Source organism: Myotis lucifugus, unplaced genomic scaffold, assembly GCF_000147115.1.
Source record: "Myotis lucifugus unplaced genomic scaffold, Myoluc2.0 scaffold_15, whole genome shotgun sequence".
Classification (NCBI taxonomy): domain Eukaryota; kingdom Metazoa; phylum Chordata; class Mammalia; order Chiroptera; family Vespertilionidae; genus Myotis; species Myotis lucifugus.
This window is the reverse complement of record NW_005871063.1, coordinates 3,633,801-3,653,929: the sequence shown is the minus strand read 5'-3', so window position 1 is coordinate 3,653,929 and position 20,129 is coordinate 3,633,801. Positions and strand designations below refer to the sequence as shown.

General features: G+C 37.9%; 1 protein-coding gene across 5 annotated transcripts in view; it reads right to left on the bottom strand.

The window, feature by feature from the left end:
• PPP1R9A (protein phosphatase 1 regulatory subunit 9A) overlaps positions 1-18,382 on the bottom strand; it is a 236,728-nt gene extending 218,346 nt beyond the window's left edge. For all 5 annotated transcript variants that reach the window (XM_023750730.1, XM_023750731.1, XM_023750732.1 and 2 more), the window contains exon 1: positions 16,792-18,382. In XM_023750730.1, the coding sequence (XP_023606498.1) occupies positions 16,792-18,183 (1,392 nt within the window). In that variant the 5' untranslated portion in view covers positions 18,184-18,382. The remainder of the gene's footprint in view (positions 1-16,791) is intronic.
• Between the last annotated feature and the right edge of the window lie 1,747 nt (positions 18,383-20,129).

Genomic DNA, 20,129 nt, shown 5'->3' with positions numbered 1-20,129 from the left:
GGGAAGGAGAAATACATAGATGAGCAAGAAACAGTTGCATATAATTTTTGCACTGAAATGGTAATTTTATAAAAATCAGCACCTCTCATCATCTTCTGCCTTAATCCATCTTGCCCCAGTTTGCCCTTTGCCTGTCTTGATACCCATTCTTACATTCATCAGGCATATCCCTCCCTATTCACCTGGACTCCTGTATCCCCACCCTACCCCTATCTCCACACCTATCCCTTCAGTCCATCTTCCACTCTCCATCAGAGTGGTCTTTCTCATACACAAATCCAACCATGACTTTCATTTTTCAATATCCCTTCCAATGACTGATAAGTTTCAAAACAGTCTGCAACGAAACCTTCCTGATCTGTCTGTGCCTTACTATGTCCCACCAATATTAAACTACTTTTAAAAAATATTTTTGTATTAATTTAGAGACAGAGGAAGGGAGAGGAATAGAGAGAAACATCGATGAGAGAGACACATCTATCAGCTGCCTCCTGCTCGCTGATACTGGGTATCAAGCCCGCAACCGGGGCATGTGCCCTGCCTGACCTGGAGTCTAACCTGTGACCTCTTGGTTCATGGGTCCATGCTAAACCACTGAGCCACACCAAAAGATCTGCAAAAGATTCCAGATTTTTCTCCCTTATGTGCCTTCCGGCTACCTTACACACCTGCCCCTTTCTCTGCAAACACTAAACCTTCAAAACTCAGCTAGAGTTTTATTTCCTCCCAGAAGCTTCCCCTAACTTGCCTCCAGAACCCAGGTGCCTTGTCTTCTGCACTCACAGTGTCCTGTGCACACCTCTACCACAGCGCTTCTCTCACTACATTATAACTGTTGACCTATGTGTCCATCCGTCCCACTGGAACGTAGGCTCTTTGAGAGAGGACTGTTCTACTATTTAGGTAGCATAGTGCCTAGTTTAAAACAGACACTCTTTACAAGAAGATGTGATCTCAGCAAATGCATTTTAGACTAAGAATCTGTCAGCTAATTGAAAGAGGCAGTTAAAATTTGGATTCATAAAAACTGATATATATTTTATTAGGTTTATATTAATATAAGACACCTAAAGGTACATTCATTCACCAATCATCGGGCCATTAATGATAAGAATTATAATTCTTGCACTGGCTGTGATGGCCAGTTTGGCCTTCTTAAAGTGGAGCAAAAACTTAAAATACTCACAAAATAATCTTCCTAGATATTTGTTCAAACAGTTTTATTCACCCATATCACCCTCACTTAATTCAACAGCAAGATTTTTAAGTGACCTCTTTATCAGAGCTTTACAAAAATTCAATTTACATATTTATAGAAAGGGTATTTCTTCTCACAATCATATTTCACCAATTTACATAATATTCAATTAAATACACACTCAGATAAGAAACATGAGCAAAAACAGGTTTAAAAGAAATAAATAACCAACCCATAGACAGCCTACAACTCAACTTGGCAGGATGAGTAGTGAGGGCATAAGAACAGTCTGCAAGCCTGAATCATTCAGATGGGCATCAGTCAGTCAGTCTTTTCCGGCAAAAGGAAAACATCAGTTAATCCAGCAAATTGGTTAAATAGAAGTTGGTTGAAAGCTTCTAAGATAAATGTTTACTGAAAGACTGAGAAAATGAACGAGAACCAATGGATTTCCTCCAACCTTCCATAACCACCAGCAAAATGATAAGGTCATCTGGCCCTTAAAATTCTTCAATGACTCCCCAGACTTTGCATTTAATTTCCAACCCCTTAGAATACAATCCCTCCTTGAAATACTACCTGGCTACAGTCTCACACCACACACACACACACACCACACACACACACACACACACACACACATCTCCTGTTCCTCCAGCTGTTCTGATTTATTTGTAGGTACCTCAAACATGCTTTTCCTTCAACTTAGCATGTCCCACATATCTACCTCATTCTTATTCATCTTTAAAGATTCAAGTACCACCTCTCTGAGGAAGCCCTCCCTGCTGATTCCCCTCCTCCTACTGAAGGTAGACATTCCTACTCAGGAGCACCTCTGTTATATGTAGGTGACCATGTGTACTGGCTGCCCTAGGTCAGTCCTAGGTTATGCCCATTGTCCCAACAGAAGTATTTATAGCATTTCTCTCAATCTCCAACAGTGTCCCAGTTCGGCAATAAACTACATGGTTACCCTAACACTGAGTGCTACAAAGACAACTAGGCAACAGTCTATTCTATTTAATAAATAAATAAATAAACAAACAAACAAACACAGACTCAGACTAGCTAAATTCTCAAATATGTATAATTATTATTTACCCTTTCTTCTGAAACGAGTCAGTTTGGACAATAAATTATACATGGTCACCTTCTGCATACCTATATCACAGCACTTATCACACTATCCTATAAATGTTTTCTTCTCTGCCTGTCTCCTCCATAAGACTATAAATTTCTTGAGGAGCAATGACTTGTCATATTTATATTAATATCTACACAGCAGATAGAGCCCAAAGCTCAACACATAATAAGTGTATTTAATAATGTTTGTTGACTGCTATCAATTCAGAAGACAATGCCTCTCTAAGTGGCTGTAGCAAACCAGTTATTTATAAACACCCAAATAATAAGTGATTTATCAGCCTTGACTACTGCCCACACAGTAATTACAAAATGTTATAATCATATTAATCTCAAAACAAAAAATATCAGCAGTAATAACATAACATTCAACAAACTGGCTCAATTTATTCAAATAACACAATGAACTTTCATATTATCATATGTTCTCCCCAACACCACTAGCACTAAAAGGTGATTTTTATTTTTATTTTTATGAAACACTTTTTTTGGGTCTCCAGAAATGTACATAAACTCATGAAAAGTTATTGTGTTTTTATTTAAAAAGAAAACAGCTTAGCAATTTTCTTCCGTAAAGTGCCATTAAAAGCTATTTCTGCCAGGGGAAAATGATATACATTATGTACATAAACAAATTTACATGAACAAGCAAAGCCATTTCATGTTTCAGCCTAATAACAACTGTCAGACATCTTCCAGATAATGTAATTCATGGAGGAAACATACAAACCAAAAATATGATTTCAAGACCTTAGATTATTTGTTTCCATGAAGTTTATTACTAACTTTTAAGTCACTGAGAAAAACGGAGGCAGAAGTTATCCAAAAGGGTAATTCCTTTCTAATGGCTGACAAAAACAACAAACACATTTTAATAAACAGGTCAGGAAATAAAAGGTGAGAAAAGACTAAATGGTAAGAAATAATTTAATTGCCTTCTTTAAATTTTCATGTAAGAATACAGATAGCCCTGACCGGTTTGGCTCAGTGGATAGAGCGTCGGCCTGTAGATGCAAAGGTCCCAGGTTCGATTCCGGTCAAGGGCATGTACCTTGGTTTCGGGCACATTCCCAGTGGGGCGTGTGCAGGAGGCAGCTGATCGATGTTTCTCTCTAATCGATGTTTCTAACTCTCTATCCCTCTCCCTGCCTCTCTGTAAAAAATCAATAAAATATATTTTTTAAAAAAGAATACAGATAGACTCAGATTCAAGCTACCAAAGTTGTAGCAAATTATTGCAATTTCAAATAAGGAGCATTACATCTTTCATATGGAGCCTCAATTTTTATATGCTTTGCAACTAATTACAAGCTTGGGCAATCACTCAAAGCAGAAATAAAGTTAAGGCAAAATGAATACTCTCCCCCTTCTACCCTCACAGCCATATCTCATGCAGCCATACTTTAACAACTGCTTCTGGTTACTTATAAACTGTCACTACAGGGGGATAGACTGAGATTCCCCAAGTGAAAGAGAGCACAACAGCTTCAGCAAACCAGAGCAGGAGCCGGAAAAGATGACAATCTGTAATGGGATCACTCCGTTTTCATTTATAACTGCTAACTTGAAGGATTTTACCTATAAATAAATTATACGATCATTATACATGTACAAATATTATCTCCATCATCCCACTTTGGACCTTTGTGGGAATAGGGCATAGGAAAGTTGAAGGAGTATGAGGGATAGACATTAAAGGTTACTAACACTAATTGTATGCCTACTATGTGCCTCTCTAGTCATATGACAGGACACAGCATAAAACAGACACAAAGTCCCTGCCTGTAAAGTTTAAACATGTTTTCTTAAGAAGATTATGTGTCAGTAGGATCTGAATCTAGGTCTGATATTCCAAACCATGTGATCTACTACCTCCTCCTACTACATACTGCCCCAAGAGGGAGAACCCCTTTAGCAGATTTTCTAACAACTCCTCCACGAAAACATGTGGGGAAATTTAGGTTTTTAATTCCCTGAAACATCTTCAGGGGGTACAACCAAATAAGAGTCCCAGACTCTCATGGTTAATTTTGTGTAAACTTCACTAAGCCATGGGATCCAGACACTTGGCCAAACATTATTCTGGATACTTCTATGAGATTATTTTTTAAATAAGATTCACATTTAAATTGGTTAACTCTGAGTGAAGCAGATTGCCCTCCAAAATGTGAGTGGGCCTCATCCAATCAGTAGAAGGCCTAAATAGCACAAAGGACTGACTTCACCCTGAGCAAGAAGGAACTCTCAAGTAGATAGCCTTCAGACTTGCACCCAGAGTGCCTAACCTGGGTTCTGCCCTGGGTCTTCTGCTTGACACTTTTTGGACTTGAACTGCAACCTCTGTTCTTCCCTGGGTCTCTAGCCTAGCAGCACTGCCTCCATAACTAATTCCTTAAATCTCTCTCTCCATATACATACATACATATGCATGTGTAACACACACACACACACACACACACACACACACACACACACACACACACTATTGGTCCTGTTTCTCTGGAGAACCCTAATATATTACCTAAACATTAAAAAGAACCCTAATATATTACCTAAACATTAAAATTATTTCATATCAATATTTAGAGTTTATTTCCATCACCCTCCAGTGAGATAGATTAATTCTACTTAGTCAATGGTTCTTCTCTAATTAAGGGTGAGAAATTCATTGAATCAAAACCAAGTAACTTTAAACTAAAACTTCTGACTGCTACATCTGCAAATGGGGCAACCTCCTGATAGCTCTCTAGTTCCTTAAACATATAAATCACAGACCTCATTATTCAAAAAAGAAACCAGCAACATAACAATTCTACAAGAATCATGGTCTCCAATGGAAAAACACAAGTCTCATCTCAAACTTGGTTGGATGCATAATAATGTTGCCTTTTTTCTTTAAATAATCCCTATAATAATATACAACCATCTAAATATTACCACTATAAACTCAGTATTCAATGAAATACAAATAGAATTTATTAGCCATATTATAGTAAGCTTTAACTATACATAATGAAAAATTATAATGTAGCATCAGATTAAATAATAAGGCAATTTAATTAGGACTTCACAAGAGCTTATAAAATCCCAAACTGCTTACAACTGTTAAGATTTGAGTTATCAGTTGATCTAATTAGGCCAGAAGCAATACTTTAAATTTCTAATTTCGGAAAACTCTACCACCCAACAAAAATATTTTTCTCCTTTATAAACTCCAGCATTATCTACAAAAGCTTTTCAAAGATAGAACACTACCCAATGTATGAGAGGAACTGACCCTTTGACTCTAACTAAAAATATTATACACTACCATATAATCTAATCCTACATCAAATGATTCCCTTTTCAGCTAAAAGTTTTGTTAAAGAGAACAACAGGAAACTACATACTGGTTGGTGTTTTGGAACAGGAAACATATTCAAAAGGACACTGTGGAGGTCTAGAACTCAAAATCCTGTTTTTAACTGAGTGTTTTCATAGGATTACATATAGACCAGATACTAAATTTGATTTCTCTACTGTCTCATCTTTGGAGAGAGAAAGCCTGTTGTGGCTTAATGATTTAACAGATCAAAAAGAAAGACATAATCTCACCTGAGACCATTGTTAGGCTTTCTTTAAACAAATATGCATTAATTTTAGTAAGACTGCCTTTTCAAATATTTTTCACTTCAAATTCAGAATACATGCCCAGTTTTTAAGGCATATTTTAAGTAACACAACAGCAACTCAAGGGAAATATCTAACAGATATACAAATGTTACACCATCATTTAAAATACATTGAAAGGTCTTCCCCCCATGATACTTACAAGCTTAGCCACAAATGTGGGATCAATTTTATCAAGAAGTAAAAAAGTATGCACTTAATGAATTCAACTGTCAAAAGTTCACCAACCCTTCTTCAGTATTCCATAAATTTACACTCCTCAACCAAAATGTTTTTCCTATGATACAATGACTGCCAAATAAAATTATATTAAATATTACTAGGCTCTTAGAGGGTATTAAAAATTTGTTTTTTTCAACTTCCTAAGTTGTTATTGCTGATCATTCCAATTGTGACCCCATCATCTTTTTTATATTTATATAATTAAAGCAATAACATGTTCATTATACAAAATTTAGTAAATTTAGAAAAATAAAAGTAATTTTTTTGAACATTACCTTTATTCTCTCCATCCAGAAATAACGAGAATTAACATTTTGATATATGAGCTTTCAATCTTTGTTCTAGATGTAAATACATATACTTTAAAAATAAAATAATGATAAAAATGCAATTAAATATTTTACCAGTCTTTTTACCCTACACAATATTATAAAATATTTCTCATTTTTAAAAATTCTAGAAAACATGATTTAAAAGTTTTATCCTATTACACCATGTATATATGTCATAATTAATTTAACCATTTCCCTATTATTGGATACATGAGTTCTTTTAGCTGTCTACCGAGACAAATAACACTTTGATAAACTCCTTACTAACAATCATTGACCAAAAAAAAAGGCAATAAACATTCAGAATTCATATCTTAAAAAGGCCTGTAAATACATGAAAGCATTCAAACTCACCAATAAATCAATATAATACATAGAAATTATGAAAGACATTTTTCATCTACCAAACTGAAAACTGTAAAGCATATAAATAATACCAGTGCTCGTGCAGGGATTGTGAGAAAGCCATTCCAATGGTGTGCTAATTGTAATAATTCAGGCAGTATGCATAAATGGCTTACACGTATTTTAGCCAATAATTTTACTTTTAGGTTTCTAGCTAAATAATCTAAATAACTGTAGATGCTGAACAAAACACTGTATATAGGGTTAATTCCCTTTCATTGTTAATTTAGTGTTATGCACAGATACCAAAAGTCAATGAAGATCTACATTATTATCATTACTGTATTCTACTTTCCCTGTTTTACCGTGGATTTTTCATTTCTGGATCAGCTTTTATTTTGTTTGTTTAAGTATTTATTTTAATGTTCCGTGCTCAACCTTAAAATTTCTAAGAGGAAATCAGTGCTCTGGGCACAGTCCGTAATAACTGATGCACCATTTAAATTACTGCCCTTTATTATTCTACCTACAGAATAAACTTCTAAAAGTAAATACGTTTTATGTAATGGTGCACAAGATAGTATTCAAACACACTACAGTAAAGTTTTGCCTCTCCCCCCAAGGAATGGTTTCTTAAAAAAAAAAAAAAATACTTACACCAGTTGATTAATAACAAAAAAAGGTGAATTTGTCTTTTTCTTCCTTTATGTAACAACTTGGCACATCTATTTTATCTGAAACAAGTGCTTAGTAAAAGAACCCATCAGCACGGCACTGACTCACAGGTGGATCTTAAACACCAACCAATAAAGCTGTCTAGCTCTCCCGTCCACTGAGGTCCCTTACAGAGGAAGAAAAACCGTTCAGTAGCCTGAACAGACACTCCTGATTTTAGGACTCTAAAATCCCTGTATTCTAGATAAATTTTCCAGTATAAACGTACTCTCCATGAAACTCTGTCCTGACAAATTTTTGAAAGAAAATGAAAAGTAAAAGTAATTTTTGAAGGAGAGATCTGAAGTGGATGAAAGAGAAAGGTGCACCTCACTGCAGAGTGACAGACTCGGGCAGAGTCACGCAGCTTCTCAAGGCCACGCTGGTCCAAAAGCATCAAGGGGACAACACCAAATACTGACTCAACTGCTCACTCCTGGAAAGAAGCCTCCACGGTCAGGACTCTGTTTATCCGTTTGACCCTCACCAATCACTCTGCGTCCCAATCTAGCCCACTGTGCGTAGAAAATAATTTGCAAGATGAGCATCTCATATAAAACCACTTTTCCTCATACATAAATATATAAGGAACAGATTTAACTCTACAAATGCTTTTCAAAAATCCCTCTTGAAATAAATTAGGTGAGCAAAGAAGAAAACCTTTCTCCTAAAATATTGTATTTTCAGGTATTTTTATACTCTGCCTATTTCATTGTCCTTTTTGTAAGGATGAGTGCGTGAAAAAGAGAAGCAAATTAGGCTGAAAATTTAGGAACTGTGCAAAAAATTACCAGTATCTCAATTATGCTGAACTATGCGGTGAAGCTATTTCCAGAACAAAAGTGAGTGAAGCAATTAATATGTCAGCAGCTGTATTACAAAGCATTTCTCTCTTTATTCTTAGGTTCCCAGCAGGGTGTATTAACATATAGTTCAACACTAATTTCAATAATCAAGCCGTTCTGAAGATCTACTCTAGATGTACACTCTATAAAAATGCACTCTCTTAGATTTAATATTTTAATCACTTAAAAATGTTTACTTATAATATATAGTATAAATAACATTCGCAAGAGCACTTGACTATAAATTCTTCATTTTGACATTTCAACAAAAGATGTCCAAAATTTTCCCTTTGAAATGATAGCGCAGATATTTACTAGGTATAATAATGGTATTGTACAAATATGTTTTACAGAAAAATCACAAGATGTTAAAGCTGATAAAGGTGTCTTAGTGATAAATTACAGGTAAGATAGCCTCAATTACAAATAAGAAAATGAAGACCTTAAGAGGCAAATTTTCCCAAGTTTACAGAATATCAAGTCACTCTTGGTTACTTTCATTACCAGTTAATAATACTTAATAGTAATATATATAAGACGCTTCAGTAGACAATGTGCAATAAACTAAATAAACACCCACCCACAATTACTCACCTCACAGATGGTTATATTACAGAGAATATTAAGTATGGCATTTGAAATCTATATTGAAATAATGAAAGATGAGAAAAAATTTTAAAACAAACAGTGAAGTTTGTCCATGAACAATTCCAGTCAACATAAAAGAATCATGAAAGCAACAACATAAGAGCGGTAGGAGGCAAATAAGCATCAGATCATTAGAAAAGGGTAAGGGTCCCGACGTGCTAGAAAAGGCCAGTGTAAAGATGAAAATCGGCACTAGCACTATTTGTGCCTTTAAAGACGCGCTCTGCTGAAGCAGAGACTTATGCTTCATCAACAGCAGTTTCAGAGCACATGAACACAAGTGCAGTGTCCCGAACCAGGGAGCTATTGCAGCCATCCTCTTTGCTGCATACACGAGTCTTCCTCAGTTGACAAATACGTACCCTCATCCCTTCCTGTATCCTGCTGTCTCCTCAGTTTCTTGTCTTCTTCCTCTCCAAGACATTGCATAAAAGTGCAGACAGAATTTGTTGCTCCCACATCTTGCCACTTAATCTTTAGACCAGAAAATTATTTTGGTCTAAAAAATTATTTTATTATTTTGGTCTAGAAAATTATTTTGCCTTTGCTCTTTGACTTTCCTGTAGTCTGATGTCCTCACGCAATCTTAAATTTTTAACATATCCCAAGTCACACTCTTTGTGTCTCCTGTATTCCTTTTAAAAGCCTGCTCCTGATTCCATTTATAAGAAATGTCCAGAAGAGGCAAATCCATAGAGACAGAAAGTAGATTAGTGTTTGCCAGAGGATGCGGGAAGAAGGAAAATTGGGAGTGACTGCTAACAGGCACAGGGGTTCTTTCCAGGGTGGTGGAAATTTTCTAGAATGAGAAAACAGTGACGGCTGCACAACACTGTAAATATACGGCCAACTGCTAAATTGTATGCTTTAAAATAGGAATTTTGTATTATTTGAATTTTATCTCAATAGAAAATTGCAAGTTAAAAGTAAATGAAAATAAGCACATATATGTGCATGCGCGTGTGCACTCACACACACAGCATGTCCCTTCTTCTAACTTTCCTTTGACCTTGCAAAATAATAAACTCCCCATAGCGGAATTATTCAAGCAGAAGCTGAAGGATCATCTGTCAACAATATGCTACTTGAAGGGCTAACTAAAGTGAGTGGGAAATTACACTAGATTACACTTAAGTACTTTTCATCTTTAAGTTGCTGTGTCACAAACCAAAATGAAGAGATTAGAACAAGGGGAAATTTTTTTAAGTGACTAGGAATAAAAGTATAAAGCAGCATTTGAAATGTTGTCTTCCTATTCAAAATGAGAAACTGTAGACTATAAGGAGGCAAAAGAACAGAATTGAAATAGAGCCAAAAACAAAGAGCACAGAAAATTATGAAAAAGTATTAAATAAGTTGGATAACAACACAAAAACTGAGAAATAATATTCGGTATATTGTTGCCAAAGCGAGCATCCAAGAAATAATATTCAGAGTTTAATACAGCAATGTTTGTTTTGTTTATACAGAAGTTATCCTATATCTAACTGTATATTTCTACAAAAATTCTGAAATCTTTTTCTTTTTGAGTGGTGAAGAGGATGTTAGAGAAAAGCTAATGCAGACGAGATTTAAGTCAAATTACTGCTGAGGGGCATATAACTGGGTTAATAAAGTAAACAGTAGATGAATAATATAATAAAGTTATTTTCCCCAAAATTCAGCCTTTTATCTTTAAAGTCCTAGTGTCCTTTGTGAGGAAGATAAAATATATGGATGACACAAAAAGCAAGAAACTTTAAATCTTTGTATTATAAATAAATGACAGCAAATATCTGTAATATTTTGCTGTATAGAATAATTCTTTTTTACATGTCAAATGACCAAAGTTCAGTGGGGGTGGGGAGGAAGGTGTTAGTATATGTACTCAATATTAGAAAAGGGTTTCATTCAATAAATATTCAGTATTAGGCTTTACACAGTATATTCAAATAGTTGACGTTTACCTGGTTATGAACTATAGGCTACAAAACATCAAAATTTAAAAGGATGTCCAATTTAAATGTCATGACATCAAAGTTATCCAAATAAGAGCAAACTAACTAAGAGGACAATTCTTATACTCTCTCTAGAAATATATTAACTTAGAGTCCAAAATAATGAAAGAAATGGAATTTCTGAATCTATCGGGAACTTCCTCCTCCTATCTTTTTAGACTTAAAAACTTCAACCACACAAAGGGTTCAGAATTTTTAATGATCCAAACTCCTAATGAATTTAGGGGTCATAATCCGCTTTGGTATCCAGAGACAGAGTGCTTCACGCACTTTACAACTTTACACCTGTTTCATCTTCAAAGAATATTATTCCACACAACCAGCTACATACAGCGGACCCATCTGGAAAGCAGATTTGTTAAATGCGCTTCCCCAGTATTTTAGGACTAGCCCCTTTCAGAAGTCAGGAGACTGTAATTCAAAATCAGATCCCAAAGAGGAGTCTCTTGACCAGAAAGAAGCCCAGCACTAACTTGAGCACTTGTTAGAAATGCAAAATCTCATCCCAGACCTCGAGTTTTCTGAGTTTGCTGATTTACTTGAGAATATTAAATTCTGTTATAAAGGTAGAGAAACTCATAAGAAGTGATAATGTTTGATTATTTCATAAGCTAGCAGCTTATGAAAGAGGCAACACTCAGAGGCTTGATTAAGTATAGGTGATAAAAGAGGAGCCCTGGCTGGTTTGACTCAGTGGATAGAGCATGGGCCTGGGGACTGAAGGGTCCCAGGTTCGATTCCGGTCAAGGGCATATGCCCGGGTTGCGGGCTCAGTCCCCATTGGGGGACATGCAGGAGGTAGCCGATAGGTGATTATATATATAGATATAGATATAGATATAGATATAGATATAGATATAGATATAGATATCTATATATATTTTTTAAAAAAGCTTGTAAGAAGAGAGCACAATTCATAATATGTGTTAAATAAGTAAGTTAGTAACCTGTAAGACATGCTAAAATAGAAAACATGATGGAAAAAAACAGAGGTTTACTTGCAAATAGAAAGGGATGGAAAGATCAAATTATCATCATGCCATATCTGGACTGACAGCTATGTCTTCTCCATTTCAGCCACCCATGAGGACACTCAGTATGGTCCTATCCTGGGTGCTCTACCCAAGAAATGCAAATAAAACCCATGTCTCATCAGCAGGCAAACTGGCAACGCTACCGCTGTATCTAAGTGCACCTGTCCTCACTCTGTGTTGGAGCAGGTCTGCATCATTAGTCGGTGGAGTCCTTGCTCACACATCAACTTTAGTCCTCATAACCACACCATCAATGGGGAAGGTTGAGGTGAAAAAGGAATGGGACATATGAATACGTGTACCCAGGACTCAGGCAGTGGGTCCTTCCAAACTCGTTAGCACTGTAGGTATATGAACTTATTCTATGGCTTTCCTCTTGCTTCCGGCTGTGGGTTTTAAACTGAGTTGATAAATCGTGTGACTCCAGCATATTAATTTGGCTGCTGAGCCTGTATGCCATAACCTCTGATAGCTGGTAGCATACTTGGAGGCTAACCAGCGCATCAAGGTAACTGCCCACAAAACACCTACTGAATCACAAATCCACATTTTAAAAGATCCCCAGTTGATTCATACGCATATTAAGTTTAAGAAGCACTGAGCGAGACTTTTAGATAGAAAAAGCTCCACAAAGACAGAAACTGGGATCTCAGAACTATGCTCAGAGCACTATCCTGAATAAAAAGCCTTGTGTACCCCCTGACAACGCAGAGCCCCAAGTGAGGAAGAAAACGCTAATGAAACCGTTTTCAACAACTAGCATGTAGGGTTTAGAGCAGTGATGGCGAACCTATGACATGCGTGTCAGAGGTGACACGCAAACTCATTTTTTTGGTTGATTTTTCTTTGTTAAATGGCATTTAAATAATAAAATAAATATCAAAAATATAAATCTTTGTTTTACTATGATTGCAAATATCAAAAAAATTTCTATATGTGACACAGCACCAGAGTTAAGTTAGGGTTTTTCAAAATGCTGACACGCCGAGCTCAAAAGGTTCGCCATCACTGGTTTAGAGCAACACAGCTGCCCTGGGTGATTCTCCTTTGAACCCAGGTCTGTAAAACTCTATACAGTTTGAGGAAACACTCAGAAAAGTATAGTGCACTGCACCTCAGCATTAACCCTGCAATCTCCTTCTTGCTGAGAATTAGAAAAATATCCCTTTCAGAAACACTATGTTTCAAGAGCACCGATCCAAAGGGCATAAGGCTACCAGAAACAGAGAACGGGGTATGACTTCCTTAATAAAGTTTCAGTGGCCTTAGAAACCTCATCCAAGCAGAGGATTGAGAATAGCCTTAGAAGCATCCCTAATGGGCTGTACACTTCCCACCGACCAGCAGTTTCTAACTTGATCGGCTCCAATCATTTTATATATTTATCACATTTGCATTGTTCCTAAACATATAGTAAGGACTCAGTAAATGTTCTGAATTAACATAAAGAATGAAAAAGTGTCCCCCTTTCTATCTTGATGTATCTAAGACAAGTTTAATTAATTCAACCTATTGGTTTTGAGAAATTCCTGAGAATTTCTGAAGAAATTCCTGAAAAGGCATAATTCCATGTCTCAAATTAGCATGGTTCATAACACTCCTTCACTCCATATCTCGAAGTTGGATTTTATGTTTTCTATTATTAATCTCATTATAGTTTTCCAGGACACTATGAAACACATTAACCTATCCATTAAGAAACAATCCAACCATTTCTAAAAGTCACCAACAACTATGTATAAGGAATATGCTACACAAGAAAGATCAGGTATGATTCAAATGACTTTCTAAGTCCAGACTGAAAATTAGATTTATGATCGAGGGAAGTATCTATCTAAAATATCTATAGGAGAATTGAAATAGAAACTGAGGACATCACATACACTGAGATCATAAACAAGATCTAAAACAAGAGGATAAAGGTGTTGAGAATGTTTACCCTGGTGAAGAATAAGATGAGAGTATCAGAAAAAGTATGTAAAAGTTCTAAAGATCATTTCTGTAAGGAATATGCTTCCTATTGCTTCTGAAAGAAGGTATGTGTTTAAATTTCAAAGGAAAAGATTTCGGTTGGAAATCATAACTTCTCATTCTATAAATAATGCTTTATAAAAAGAATAAAGAAACACACATATGAAATAGCTGAGTGTATTCTCTTCCAAATGATTGACCAGGTCCTGATCACTCCATGCACCTAGTACAGCCAAGGACATTTAAAGTACGCATTAGACACTTAGGCACAAGTTTTTACACTATTACATGGGTTTAAATACCTTTGTGTTTAAGACTCAACTTTACAAGCTCACAGAGGAAAGACATAACCCAATAAGTTTTTGTTCTCCTGAAGCAAACAGCATAGAATACACACACAAGCCTTCAATAAATACACACTGAATTTAGTTAAGTATTACTACTCTCTAAGGCAAAGTCTTAATTGCAAATTAATCTAAATACTACCATCACGAACATCACCCAGTAGAAAACTAGCTCTCAAAATTTCCAAGTGAAACCACACTTACATGTTAAACAATGGGAACAACAAGAAAGAGTGATTGTCTTTTCATTACAAAGGGCAAAGAATGAATCTTTTGTTTGTAAAGTTAATCCACTCCAACTAGTACTGTTAACTGCCCGATAAAACACAGGGCATTTATCTCTCTGCTTTACAAATCTTTTGCTTGATCTATGTTCTTGGTGAAATGTGCTAAACTTAAATATATGTAATCTATTTCATTCTTTGTTATATGAAATATACAGTATCTTTATTGTATAAAAATTAAAAGGCAAAATGCTTACTGATATAAGCAATACTAGGGAAAAAATCACTTGAATTTCAAAGTATCATATCCCAAAACTGGTTTGATCATATATGAACAGACATATTTCAATGATAAATCCTCTAAAGTTCATTAAACCTATTACTGTGCAGTTATATTTTGGGCAGCACAGAACCCAAATACATAGCAGGTGCCCCATTTGGCTGAATGGATAGCATTCTACTTGATCAACTTTCATAAGCTGTGACCCACTCGCCCCCCCCACCCCCCGCCCAAAAGGGAGTCAGTCACTGGTTTTAACAAACTCCTTGAAGAGTTCATTTCAGTTATTCTTGCTTTGTTCAATGTGAAACAATTTAATCTTATTGCTTTCTTCTTAAGGGGCAGAACAATGATGTTCAAATGGGAGCACTTGCAAAGGGGACATGAACTGTCAAATTCAGGAGCTCATTGAACAAGCCGGAACAGGCTCACCAAAGCGAGTGCCTGGATTTGGGGGGTACCGGGGAGAATAACAAAGGAAGGGGGCAAAACACTGCAAGTAAACTTAGCTTGCTCAGGAACTAGACTCACATCTCTAGTTTACACACAGTTGACCTTGACATGGCCCGGTCTGATCCAGAACTTCTGCCTTACATTAGTGAAATGAAAATTTCCCGTCTAACACCTGTAGACAACTTCACAGGTTATAACTTTATTTCAAAACAGTATTGCATCATTAAAGCAAGGTCAGATTTCTCTTTGCTCTGTAAACTATACATCTTACAGCCTTATATCAGAGTTTCCTAAGATGGAAATGACAATAGACAGTGATTAGAGATTTTGAGGAGAAAATTTAATAAGAAACCATCTCAAATTCCAAATCTATCATATATACAGTGTGTAAGATAGAAGCCCCTAGAAAGTGGTTTGAAACTACACATGCTGCCTTCAGATTCCCCTAGGAGGGCATGCCAGGATTCTGGGACGGGGCTGGGGCAAGGACACTCTGAAACAGCACTCCAGGAGATTCTGACACTCAACTCCTTAACCCTGTTGCCATTACCAGCTAATAATGTTTCACCACCCGCTGCTGATGTACTCTGTGCTATTCCTCTACCAAATGTGAAATAAGTAAAGTCGTTAGAATAGAGCATCCTAATTCAGCTGGCATGTATCCAGTTTTCAAGAGGTAAAAATAAATCCATGAGTGGCAAATCAACTTAACTTCCTTTCACAAAGTTTCACTTTAAAGCTACAGATCAAATTCTGAACGCAGTAATAGCTTTCCAATTAAAGTATTTAAGTCCGCTAATATATTTCCATGAATCAAACTTTCACTACCAAGTAGCAGTACCAAAAAAAAAAAAAAAATTCCAACATTTTTCACAATCCACTTACACTTAAGGAAGGGATAACTCAGATTTTTTGAAGCTAGGAAATAAAGAGTATTATTTCAAGCTTACCATAAGACTCCCTTTTGTGTGTTATACTTGATATCCTAGTGTTTAGATTCAGAAAATGTTATTATTTATGGATAACTTTAGGTAAAATTAGTTATAGAAGTCACTCTATTTCAGACTAACACCCCTGGTTTTCAGTGTTCATAATATTATATTCACACTCTGGTCCATTGGAAAGTTTCTCACAATCCCCAAACTTCTCCAACTTTAATATTACTCAATACTGGCTTATGCAACTCTAAAGCACATCAGGAAATATGATGGATACCTCCCATACTTTTAAAATCACCAACAACATGTGTATATCAACAACCCTGAATTCCTTCTAGTTGTCAAAATCTGTTCTGCATACAGTTAGGCCCAAATACTACTAAGAAAACTTAGGGGGGAAAAACTTGCAAAACAAACTGAGAAAACCTACTTACCTTAATTGGAGCACTACTAAACTTAATTTTCCTATTTGTGGGGATTTCTTCTTCTTCTGGCAATCCAACGATTTCCGAGTATTCCATGTCAGGTTGGTAGTAATTGTTTTCATCACTATCCTCCTGCTCATCCTGTTCAGTGCCTGTCTCTCGCCAGTCGGGATTATACCTGGATCTTACCCTATATACATTATAGTCACTGTGCATGTAAACATGGGGACTCTCAATATTACTTGAATCTTCAGGTACTTCCTTCCCACAGCTGGATCCAGAAGCATCAGCAGAGATAAAATCACCACCTGCAAGCTCTTTCTTCTGTGGCATTGCTGCCTCATTCCCAACCAAATTAGCTTTGGCATCTTCTAAAGGCTCACTCTGGGGGGAGAGGATGTCGGACTCTGGCATTGCCTTGTTCTCAGCACAAGGTTCTCCGGGAACGTCTTTGTCAACTCTGTCAGGAGTCTCTTGGTTAGATGTGGAGTCCTCAGCTTCCTTGCTCAGCTCTGCCTCTTCACTAGGTATCAAAGTGAGAGAGGTACTTTTCGAAGCCACTTCTGGTACAGGGGATGTGTCGCTCTTCTGAGCATCCTCTGCATCATCACCGTGTTTGCTTGGAGGAGTGCAAGAATCAGAATCCTTAAGACGACTAAAGGTGTCAAGATTTGTAACAGTCACAGCTGGTAAATTCAGGGGATAATGTCCAGTCACTGAGTACTCATTTTCAGCCTTCTCAGGAATGATGGAATTGGGGGAATCGGTGTTCTCAAATACTGCACTCAGTTGACTCACAGTTGGGGAGACAGCCTCTGTCCGGGGGCTAAGGCTGTCCAAGGAGTCAGTACTGCCTCTGTTGGACTTCGAACCACCCCATTCATCCTGAGGTTCATTCCCTCCAGCTTTCTCTTTCTTTGGGGAATAACGGTTGTTTTGCCCTGATTCGTGCACACTTCTCTCAAACAACTTCCGAGTTTCTGTGAACTTAGAATATGAAGGGCCATCGTGCATTGTGTCAAATCTACTAATTCGCTCTGAAACAGAGGACTCCAACTTAACAACCGAGCCATCTGTTTTCTCCAGAAATTCTTTGGGCCTCATTCTTCTCTGAGGGGATGACGGGCCACCTTTCCCCCTTGTTTTGGCAATGACCGCAGCATTCTCATTGGGTTCCATACCCATCTGCATAAATAGGTTTTTAATTCTGTTGACATTGGAGCCATATTTCCTCCCCCTGCTCTGCTGGGAGCCCTCACCTTCTTTTGTTTTTTGTTCCCCATCTGACTTGGGTTTGTCAAAGGTACTTTTCAGTGCCTGGAACTCAGTTCTATACGCATTCCTGTGAGGAGAGGCACTTCTGAGAGTGGTTCGTTCGCCTGAAGACTCGGTTTTCAACATTTTTATTTCAGGGTGAAAAGCCAATGTTCATAATGATCAGGAAAAATAAAATACCTCTCTTCTCTAATCACCAGTATTTGATCAAGCAAAAGTACCTCTCAAATAGCATACTGTGTCAGTGATCCACGCAACAGGTGTATTAGGAAATTATTCAGTCAAGAGTTACACAAAATGGCTTTTTCAAAGCAAGACTAGAGGTTCATCTGTAATAGAAAAGAATGAATTTCTGAATTCATTTACTTATTTGAATTTATGTTTACTCAACTAACATACACTTTTCCTTTCAAAGTGGCTTCAAACAGAGGAAATTACTTATCGGAGCTGGAATTTAAAAGCCAAGACTTTAAAAGTTATAACTCTGGTCTCTGGTAACAAAATGTTTCAAACACAATTTGGAGATCTCTACCAAAATCACACACATGCACACATACAAGTTATACAAGCACACTTGAAAGCAATACTTTAGCCCAAGTTTTGATTGCTTTTGTGAATCACCTTAAAAGAAATCAGCAGTTTGTACATCCTTAAGAAATCATCAAACTGCCCAGAAACATGAATTTCATTTGGGACTCTTCACATCAGATAAAAGTTATTCTTTCTGTTTAAATACAATTCAAAGTTTGGGAACTATGTTTACAAACTCCAAAACATGCCTATGGAGGCTTCCTTCCCTCCTTCTGGTCCAGGGTTCTCATTTACAGCATCCCCAGAGCAACACTAGTGCAATATCAGACCAAAACAAGCAGAACCAAGTTCTTCAAATGGCAGTACGTTTCCCTTTCAGTCCAGTTACAGCAAATATTTGGAAGTTTCCTCAGAGTGGATATTATTAATTACAGAAAGGGATGTAGAATGTCATGGGAATAAAAGCATGAGAATGTGATGATCAGAAAGCAAATGTACCATGAAACCTCTATTTAACAGCCCTGATGTGTTTATTCCTGCTTTGCCTCTAACTTACTACAAGCTCAACATGCAACGCAATGCAGGCTTGCTGCTCTCCTGGAGCCCACAGCTGGATTTCATACCCATAAGGGCAGCCATAAATACTTCAAAGATCTTCTAAAGATTTTTTTCATTTGGTTTGGGTTTGGGATTTTCATATTAGGCCGAGCTCCATCAGCCCCCACGCTCCGTCAGCTGAGGAAGACACACACTTTCACGTAAATCGTCGCCAAACTCGGCTCCTGGCCCAGCACGCATGCATGGCCCATGCAGACAAACAAGAAAGGCTCTGGAGTGTGGAGCCTGGTTTGGGGTAAGGCATCGGATCATCATCTCCTTCCACCCGGACCTCGGCTTCAGCCTCACACACCCTCCCCTCCCCCGCTCCCCCCCCCACCCCCGCCTACTCCTGCCCGAGGGGGCGGGGGCGGGGGAGCTGGGGCAGCCGGGGGATTCAAAACCTGCCCTCACCAAAGACAAACATAAATAACACCAACTTGAGAGGCGGCCGATTCCCCTGCCAGGTTCGGGACGCCGTCCCTCGGCCCCGGGGCAGGGCCGGGAGAGCAGGTGACGCCGAGCGCGACGGGAGGAGGTCGCAGTCTCGCTCGGTGCCAAGCAGCACCTGGAGTCCTAGCACACTGGCTGCGGCTCCCGGCGGCTGCCAGGCGGCTCCCGGCGTGGCCCGGGGAGAGCCGGGCTCCCCAGCCACATTGAAAAAGGAAAAGGACCAAAAAAAATAAAAAATAAAATGACAGGGTAAGGATCACAAATCCCTTTGTTTTTCCGCCCAACGTGCCAGGAAACAATAGATCCCACTGATCATGCCTCCGCTCCTCCACCTACCGCTCCCAGCCACAGCCCACCCCCACCCCCCGCCTGCAACTCAGCCTTTGTGCGCCCCGATCTGTCCCTCGCCCTCTCCGCCCGCCCCAACTCCTCGCCCCGCGAGCAGCCTCCCCCTTACCGAGCCGGGGCCGCCGCGGCGGGGAGGGTCGGCG